Below are 9,484 nucleotides of genomic sequence, written 5' to 3'. Positions count from 1 at the left end.
TGGAACTAGCTCTTGTAGACCAGGCTGGTCTCGAACTCACAGAGATCCGCCTGCCTCTGCCTCCCGAGTGCTGGGATTAAAGCGTGCGCCACCACCACCCAGCTTGTTTTTGTATTTTCGAGACAGGGTTTCTCTGTGTAACAGTCCTAGCTGTCCTGGAACTCACTTTCTAGACCAGGCTGGTCTTGAACTAAGATTCACCTGTCTCTGCCTCCCAAGTGCTGGGATTAAAGGCATGCACCACCACCACCCACCTGAATTTTTTATGTCTTGATGTTAGACTTAATTATTATCACTTTGACACAGTCTGTTCTGAGCAAGCCACCAAGAGTAGTCCACCTGGGATGGAAATTGGGCTGTATCTTTCAAGGGGTAAATATCAAAGGTTTTGGCTGTCTATCTCTTGAGAGAGGTTTTTTGTTTGATTGTTTTTTGTTTTGTTTTGTTTTGAGATGGTGTCCTTTTTGTTTGTTTGTTTGTTTGTTTAGATTTTTTTGTTTTTCAAGACAGGTTTTCTCTGTATTAACTGTGTTAATTATTAATTATTAATTATTAATTAACTCTGTGTTAACTGTCCTCACTTTATAGACCAGCCTAGGCTTGAACTCACAGAGATTCGCCTGCCTCTGCCTCCTAAATGCTGAGATTTAAGTCATGTGCCGCCCACAGCCAGACTTGAGAGAGTGTCTTATGTAGTCCAGGCTAGCTACAAACTCAACATATAGCTGAAGATGACGTTTAATCTCTGATCTTTCTGCCTCTACCTCCTGGGTGTTGATATAGGAATGTATTATTGTTTATAGTACATTAAAACAATACCTAGTTTATGCAGTGGTGGGGATCATGAACCTAGGCCTTCATAGATGCTAGGCAAGCACTCATCCAACTGGGTTACAACCCCAGCTTGACTTTATATGTACTATTAAATTAACCCTGATCCTTTTGAGCACAGCATACTGCCTAGTCATATTCACATAGTAGATATGTGAATGTTCTTTTTTTTATTTTTTTTTATTAAGAAAGATATATGTGAATATTCTTATGTTTTGGGAGGGTGTTATTGTTTTTGTTTTTCAAGACAGGGTTTCTCTGTGTATTTTTGGCTGTCCTGAAACTCTGTAGCCCAGGCTGGCCTCAAACTTGAAGATCCATCTGCCTCTGCCTCCCGAGTGCTAGGATTAGATGCATGCACCACCACCACTCAGCTACTTATGATTTTTTTAAATGTATTATTAGTTAAGTGTGTGCGTGCACGCACACACATGCACGCACACACTCAAAAGATCAGGAGATAGCTTACCAAAGTCAGGTATCTCCTTCCACTGTATGGGTCTTAAGGATTGAACTCAGGTCAGCAGGCTTGGCAGCAAGCACCTTTGTCTGCTGAGCCATCTTGCTGGCCCTGCCTCTGGTGTAGAGATGCATAATCATATTCTGTAGTGGAAAGCCAGCAGTGTAAATCTGGGTTAACCAGTGATATCTTTAATGCCAGAATAAGATAAAGTCTATACTCTGTTCCAAATACTACTTACACCCACATACACACTACACACATACCCCCAGATAACGACAATAAGAGCAACAGCAGCAGCAATAATAATAATAATGGAGAAAGCAATTGAAGAAGACACCTGACAAACGGCTGGCCTCCGCATGCCCATACACACGTGTGCACACACACATGAATGTGCACGCACATACACTCATAATCGATGTTATCTGTAGATCGTTCACCTTCTGCCTGTGTTCCTGGGAACTGGGACCACCTTATCTTCAGCATCAGTGATGCACTGTGTTCTGTTAGGGTTAAGGGCTGCTGAGCTGGGGACATCTGACTGGCAGTTGCAAGTTTTGCAGGAGTGGAGCCTCGTTCAGGGCAGGATCTTACTGTGTCACTCAAGACAACAGCTTCTTCCAGGTCTCCAGACTTCTTAAGGAGTACTAGCTCTGCCATCGCTGTAGAAACACACCCTACCCCCACTACACTTGTTTTGAAAGCGTAAACTCCCTCCTCAAGCTGTCCTGTCTCCAGGGATCAGTGTAGCTGCTGGGCAGTACCCCTGTTCCTCCCCATGTCTGTCCAATCTGGATGCAAGGAGTCACTTGTGCTGTGTTTGCTTTCTGCTAGTCCATCAATAAAGCCATGGAGAAGGACCACGAGGAATACAACATCGGCGTCCTAGACATCTACGGCTTTGAAATATTTCAGGTAAGAAAGGCTGGGGAAATGGCTGAGTGGTGATGAGTATTACCGTGCAGGCATGAAGACCTCAGTTCAAATTCTCAGCACTCAGGCAAAAATAGCTGCAAATCCCTGTAATCTGTGGAAGGCAGAGACAGGGCTCACTGGGACTTGCTGGCCACCAGCCCAGCTCCAGGTTTTGAGATTGTCATAAGGGAATATGACAGGCAGCCATCACTCCATATCAGCTCTGTATTCACAGTGAGGGCTCCTGCATACACTCGTGAACACACATACACACCAGAAAAATAAAAGAAAGGAGGGAGGTGAGAAAGCAAGAAAGATAAATGGGGGGAGGGCAGGGAGCTGAAGTGATGGCTCAGTGGTTAGAAGTCCTTGCTGCTCTTCAAGAGGACCTGGGTTCAGTTTCTTACACCCACATGAGACAGCTCACAACCACTGTGACTGAAGCTCCAGGGGATCCGATGCCCTCTCCTGGGCCTCCATGGACATGCCCATGTGTAACACACACACACACACACACGCACATAAATAAAAGTAATAAATAGGAAAGGAGGGTGGCAAGGAGGCAGGGAGGGAGGAAGTTGACTCTATGTAAGGCCAGTTTGAATCATCAGAGCTTAGGAGGAGGTGATGTTTCCCCTGGCCAACAAGAATAATTCTAGGCAATGAAGAAGCCGGCTGCAGCTCTTCTTTGCCTGTGTGAGTTCTTCATGTACCTTAACCAAATTAGTTTCTCCTAAATAGAAACCGCGCTTCCTCTATTGACGCAGCAGAGTTCCTGAGGCTGCCCTTCACACAGACAGTCTAGTGCATCGCTGAGAAATGACTTTTTAAATGATTGTGTGAAATGACTGCAGGAAAAGACTTTCTTTTCTTTTTCTTTTCCCCCAGAAAAATGGCTTTGAACAGTTCTGCATCAATTTTGTTAACGAGAAATTACAGCAGATTTTTATTGAGCTGACGTTAAAGGCAGAACAGGTAAGTGGTCCCTCTTCTCATGCTCGTCTCTGTCTTCTTTGCTTCGAAGATACGGATCTCTCTTTTGATGACTGATACGGGTATCCGTCTTGTATTAGGAAACGTACCTACTAAAGTCAGCAGTAAAGCCTTAGCCCTCTTGGGATTCAGTCTTTGAGATGCAAATACCGTCTGCTGCCTGTACTTTCTCTGTCCTCAGTGGAGTCAGGCGCTGGACTAACGGTGGGCTGCTTTTCCTACTGTCGGTCCCACTGACCAAGGTGAAGTGGGAACCCCTGCGCTGACCTTCCATGTCTGGGTAACACATCGCTTTCCCAGATGTTCAGCACCTCTCAGACTTCCCCTTAAACTATCCGTATTTTTAACAATGCCTGCATTTGCATACTTTCTCTTGAACTTTGCCTTGCGTACACGCTGTTCTAAAAGTGCAATGTAGGCTCTCTGAAACTCTGGGTGTGCCATGTTGTTTTAGAGTTCCAGAGTCACTGTCATAAATCAAAACAGGGAGTTCGAGGGAGCAAACATTTCTTCTCTTAGAGTTAGGTACCAAGAGTCTAAATTCTAGCCTTGCAGCCCCTCCAAAGGCTAGAGGGAAACACCTGAAAAATCCTAGGATTCTTTCTCTGCTACATGCTGCTGGGTCTTGGCCTTCTGTGCCTGTGGTGACCTGACTCTACTCTCTACCTCACCCTCTGTTGCTCCATGCCCTCGCCTCTCTCTCCTTTCTCCCATTAACACACAAGTCTGGGTTTAGGCTCATCCTGTGTCCAGAGTGATATAGTCATGAGGTCCTTTACTAATTATTTTCTACAAAACCTTTTTCTAAACTGTGACTCCTGAGGTCCTGGATACACATACAGTCTGGGAAGAAACTACACATATCCTAAGCTGTTTCGGAACCACATACTGGACTGTTAGCTGTCCACCACTGAAGAATGGCAGAGTAAAGCAGCCAAAGGAGAGGGTTATAACAATGAAGACGGAAGAAAGTAGGCAGGGTCTGGTTCATATAGGTAACTTTATGATGCTTGATAAATTCAAGACCAACCTGCCTGCAAGAGAAGTTTGGGATAGAGAAACTCAGAAAATAACGTTAACTGTAGAGAGGAGATCCAGTACATAGTCTGTCAAATCTAACATTCAGGATTTGTTTAAAATAATTAGCAGTTAGCTAAGACTCACCCAGAATGATGCCTAGCTTTGTGTCCTCTTTTACATTTTTATATTATGTGTATGAGTGTTTGCCTGCATGTGTGTCTGTGCACCACGTGCATTCCTGGTGACCATGGAGGCCAGAGAGGGCATCAACTCTTCAAGAACTAAAGTTACAGGTGTTTTGTGTGCTTAGAATTGAACGTGGATCCTCTGCAAGAGAAACCAGTGTTCCTAACCTCTGAGCCATCTCTCCAGATCCCTGGTTTTGTATCTTGAAGAATTGGACAATGATGAGGTTGTTACTGAAAGACAGAATTAGAAGGGTCGGGATTGTGGTATGTGTAGTAGGTGTAAAAGGCTCTCTCTGCATCTACCTGAAGAGTCCTTCATGGAAATCAGCTGAAGCTCCTGATAAAAAGAGAGCAGAATAAACCAGACAGATGGAAGTGGAGTCCCCAGACTGCCTGTCACATACACAGTTCTAGAAAGAAGGAAGATCTGGCCCTACTTTTTTTATTGTTGTGGTAAAACACCATAGCCAAGATAACTTATAAAAGAAGACATTTCCTTGTTCTTCTCATCCCAGAGGTTTTGAGTCCATGACATTAGAGTGAAGGATGGTGCCAAGAACGACTTGAGAGTTCACATCTCACACCACGCAGAAGGTGGAGAGCACATGGGGATTGCAGGCATCTTTTGAAACCTCAAAGCCCACCCCTAGTGACACACCTCTTCCAACAAGGCCACACCTCCTAATCCTTCACAAACAGTTCCACTAACTGGGGACCACATATTCAAGTACATGAGTCTATGAGGGCCATTCTCATTTAGACCACTATGGGGATTCAGGAGGGTCAGGAGTTCAAGGTCATTCTTGGATATATAATGGGTTCAAGACCAACCTAGGACACATGAGACACTGTCTCAAACAACAACAAACAAACAGTTGTATAGTATCAATTTTTAATGGCTCAGGCAAAACATAAAAACCATTAAACAACGAGATGTTCCTTTTCTATCACCTCTTGGTGATGGGAAAGTTTTAATGTGTGTGAGAGGGACCCAGGTTCTCTTTCACAGTGGTTTATGCAAGCTTCTAATTTCTGTCATCCAGGAAGAATACGTTCAGGAGGGAATAAGGTGGACGCCCATTGAATACTTCAATAATAAAATCGTGTGTGACCTCATAGAGAGCAAAGTCGTAAGTACTAGTCCATGGTCCCCTTCACTGACCTACCCTTCCATGAGTTTTCATGCTCCATGCCTGGTGTCCATTGCTTTGCAGCTGACAAGGAAACCACCCTTGAGCAGAATCTTAACAGCAGCATTAGTAATGTGCAAATGTGTGGTGTAAATAAAATAATAGGCTTTCATTATGACAATAAGGAAGAATGTGTACAAAATGCCAAGTTGCACATGGAAGTTGTTCCCGGATTCTGGAAGATAGCTTTTTATTGTATGACATAGCAAATGAGGAGCCATAAAAAGGATCACACCTTCCAGCCCCATCATGCAACCACATACACAGGAACATGTATACACACATACACACAATAAAATAAAATAAAGCCCTGTAGGGAGCTAGCTATCTTCCTGGAAATGAGTTTCCTCCATCTTTAGATCCGAATGATAAAACCTCCTTTGGGAATGTGTTAAGCGCATTCTTCCTGGAAGGAAGCACTGATGATCAAGATGGCATCTGGGTCTCAGGAGCAGTCTCCTGGCTTAAGAAGTGACCCCATAGGTATTGTGCATTTGGAGAGGTCAGTGACCTGGTCCTTGCCTTCTCCGTCTCTCCAGAACCCTCCTGGAATCATGAGCATTCTGGATGACGTGTGTGCCACCATGCATGCTGTGGGTGAGGGTGCCGACCAGACACTGCTTCAGAAGCTCCAGATGCAGATCGGGAGCCACGAGCACTTCAACAGCTGGAACCAAGGCTTCATCATTCACCACTATGCTGGGAAGGTAAGACCCGAGACCACTGATCAGTGGGCCAGGATCTGTCTATTTTGCAGGCTCCCCAGTTTGAGCCTTTAGGGTGGGATTTGTTTTCTTGTGAACCAATAGAGATTCATGCTATTTATTCACCCAACAAATAGGACCTTTAAAGAATTTGAAGGGCCGGGCGGTGCACTCGGGAGGCAGACGCAGGCGTATCTCTGGGAGTTCAAGGCCAGCCTGGTCTACAAGAGCTAGTTCCAGGACGGGCACCAAAGCTACAGAGAAACCCTGTCTCGAAAAAACAAAATAAAAAAAAATTTTGAAGAGTTAAAACAAAGCACTGCCTACAGGGCTGCTTCTTTTAAAGGCACAGATCTGCTGTGTACCGCAGCTGCTGAAGCAATAGGCTTTTGTCCTGACGGTTGCAACCACAAACTTGCCTTCCTCTGCTTTCCCGTGGACACTGGGACTGACTTTAATGTCTTCCCTCACAAAGTGAGTAACTAGATACCTACAGGGTACACAACCATGTAGGGTCCTAGTAGAATTTGGGGTCAAGGCTGTTGGATGCTTCCTGACCCTATGGAACTCCATGGATAAAATCTTTCCTCCCAGCTAGTTTCTTGTTAATCATGGTCCCTGAGCATCGAGTTCAGGGCAGATGGGCACAGCTCTGATGCTGCTTCTAAGAGCAATTACCAAGTTTCAGTTGGCATACTTGACGAGTGAGCACGAGGCTCCCTTTTTCTTCCCTTGGACAGAACTTAGGAAAAATAACTTTGTGTGTTGCTCAGATATGCTTAGGGGTCCACAGACAAATGGACCTGTGTTCTTGAGAGCTGAAGCTTCACACATATCTGAAGGACCAGATCTTCATCACCCACCTAGGTCATGGTCATCTAAGCCAGCGGATAGCCTTTAGGTAACGACAGCACCAAGTGTGGACCGCAGAGGCTACAGCTAGAAACATCTGCCTTCCAACGAGGAGAGCCATACCCATTTAAGGATATGTTTAGCCAAAGATATGTGTAGGATAAAATCTGACTTCTTCCCATTCTTGGCCAGGTTTCCTATGACATGGATGGCTTCTGTGAAAGGAACCGGGACGTGCTTTTCATGGATCTGATTGAACTCATGCAGAGCAGTGAGCTGTAAGTGTCCTCTGTCGGCTTCACAGGCAGGCGGTACACTGGTTTCATTGTTGCTGTTCTTGTTTTGTTTTCATGTACGTGGGCGTTTTGCCTGCTTGTGTGTCTGTGTACCATGTGTGTGCCTGGTACGCACAGAGCACAGAAGAGGGCCTCAGATCCCCTGGAACTGGAGTTACAGATCATTTGTGGGCCTCCATGTGGGTGCTAGGAATCGAACCCACATCCTCCAGAAGAGCAGCCAGCGCTCTCAACCTCCCCGTCCCATGCCATCACAAAGCAGTGATGGTATTGTTTCAGTGTGCAAACCAGAGTGGGATTGGCATGCTAACACCGGGCTCCTTTAGAATGGTTGAGTCTGGTTTATAATTTGACTGGTTTCTCAAAAGGGCTTCTCTCCTTTCAGTCTTCATCTTTCCCTTCTATATATATATATCCTAATATATCCTCCCCTCGAGTGTCATCTGTATGTCTGTCTCCATCATCTTCAACACTGTTAGGAGGGAGAGGCGGCCATACTGACACCAGCCTGGAAGAGCTATTTCTGACCAGCAAGAGTAGAAGAATCTACTTCTAGGACACTTTGCCCTCGGCACATAGCCAAATGATTTTCCATGGCCACTCCATTTTTAAAGGTGGCTAATGAGCCTGAATTGCTGAAGCAATTGGAGACCAAGAAGTCTAGGAGGAACTTGCCCCTGCTGTCCAGGGAGGGATCCCTGTAGCTCTGTTTTTGATTCCTATTGTAACGTAAAGGGAAATGCACAAAGTGTCTGGGGCCCTTGATGTCCTGCAGATGTAGAAGAAGGATGTCCTCACATTCCTTGCCACAGGACCATACTTGGGTGGCGTCACCCTTGCTCTCCAGCTGGAACAACACATCTACAAAAGAAACAGTGGTGGTGTCTACTCAAGAGCCTGAAGAGGGCCTGGAAGAAGCTGCTGCTGGCAGCTCAAGCCTTTGTTGCCGCGAGAACGGCACTGAGGTCAGCATCATCTCCAGGGACAGTGGCCAATGAGCTGTACTGACATTTGGCTGCCCCTGGAGCCACTCGAGTTGCTGGCTGCTTCATGCCTGGAACATTCACAAACCAGATCCAAGCAGCCTTCAGGGAGCTATGGCTGCTGCCGGTGGCTGGCCACAGGATTGGCGTTCAGCCCCTCACAAAGACATCATATATCTACCAGTCTACCATGGCTATGTATAACACAGATTCTGTTCTGTGCTACAGGGACATTTCCACTCTGTGGCACAACAGGGTGCTCACCCAGTGGGTCTGATGTTGACGCTGACCTAGGAAGGTCTGTGTGTGACACCATCTCCCATGAGTGCCCGCCCACTGGAGGTCATGCTTCTGTAGAGACCCTGACAAGATGGGGAAGGTGCTTGCTGAAAAGGATGAGACCAAGGAGGAATTGCAGGGTGAACGGACCAACTGCTGAGTCACTGGTCTGCGGGTGTGTAGGTAACCACTGTAGCTGTCCATCAGTTTCCTACGGACCACTGAGGACTGGTCTCTAGCTGCCATTGCTCTGCCACTTAATGGGCTGGAACCGGTGGCCACAAGCCAGTCTCCAAGATACTTGAGCCAAATGAAAAGGTGGATGGAAATAATGTTTCAAAAAAAGAAAAGAAAAGAAAACCAACCCTAGGAGGAGCCTCTACCGTGGAACGGATGCAAGCATTTGTTTTATTATTCATTTTGGAGGTGGTGTCTCCCAGGCTGACTTTGAAATCCTGTCTTCCTGCCTTTACCTCCGGAGTGCTGGGATTATGCACTGCAGCACGTGATGGCTGGGTTGACTCCAGGACTTCCTGCATGCTAGGCACACAGTCGACTGACTGTACTGCATCCCCAGCCAGGGATAACTACTTTTAAGCAACAGCAATAATTGCAGCAGCTTTCTGATAACTGCAATGAAAGCAAAACAGGGCTTCTTTTCCTAGCCCCAGTGAGGAGCTATTCTTGCTTCATTTAAATGTCTCCCCCAAAGTCCCAATATCCTCCCCCATGCTGGTGCTCCGCCACCATCCTCCCCCACGCTGGTGCTC

The 9,484-nt window shown here is 46.1% G+C and overlaps 1 protein-coding gene and 1 pseudogene across 1 annotated transcript in view; both read left to right on the top strand.

Annotated features, from left to right (window-relative positions):
* Myo1e (myosin IE) overlaps window positions 1-9,484 on the top strand; it is a 195,398-nt gene that overhangs the window by 135,216 nt on the left and 50,698 nt on the right. Inside the window, exons 11-15 of the mRNA XM_013346406.2 lie at window positions 2,129-2,209; window positions 3,098-3,184; window positions 5,454-5,540; window positions 6,140-6,307; window positions 7,349-7,434. Coding sequence (XP_013201860.1) covers window positions 2,129-2,209; window positions 3,098-3,184; window positions 5,454-5,540; window positions 6,140-6,307; window positions 7,349-7,434 — 509 coding nt within the window. The remainder of the gene's footprint in view (window positions 1-2,128; window positions 2,210-3,097; window positions 3,185-5,453; window positions 5,541-6,139; window positions 6,308-7,348; window positions 7,435-9,484) is intronic.
* LOC106143779 lies at window positions 8,192-8,729 on the top strand (annotated as a pseudogene).

This window comes from Microtus ochrogaster, chromosome 5 (genome assembly GCF_000317375.1).
Source record: "Microtus ochrogaster isolate Prairie Vole_2 chromosome 5, MicOch1.0, whole genome shotgun sequence".
NCBI classification, from domain to species: Eukaryota; Metazoa; Chordata; class Mammalia; order Rodentia; family Cricetidae; genus Microtus; species Microtus ochrogaster.
Note: the sequence above shows the minus strand (reverse complement) of the source record. Positions and strands in the feature narration are given on the sequence as shown.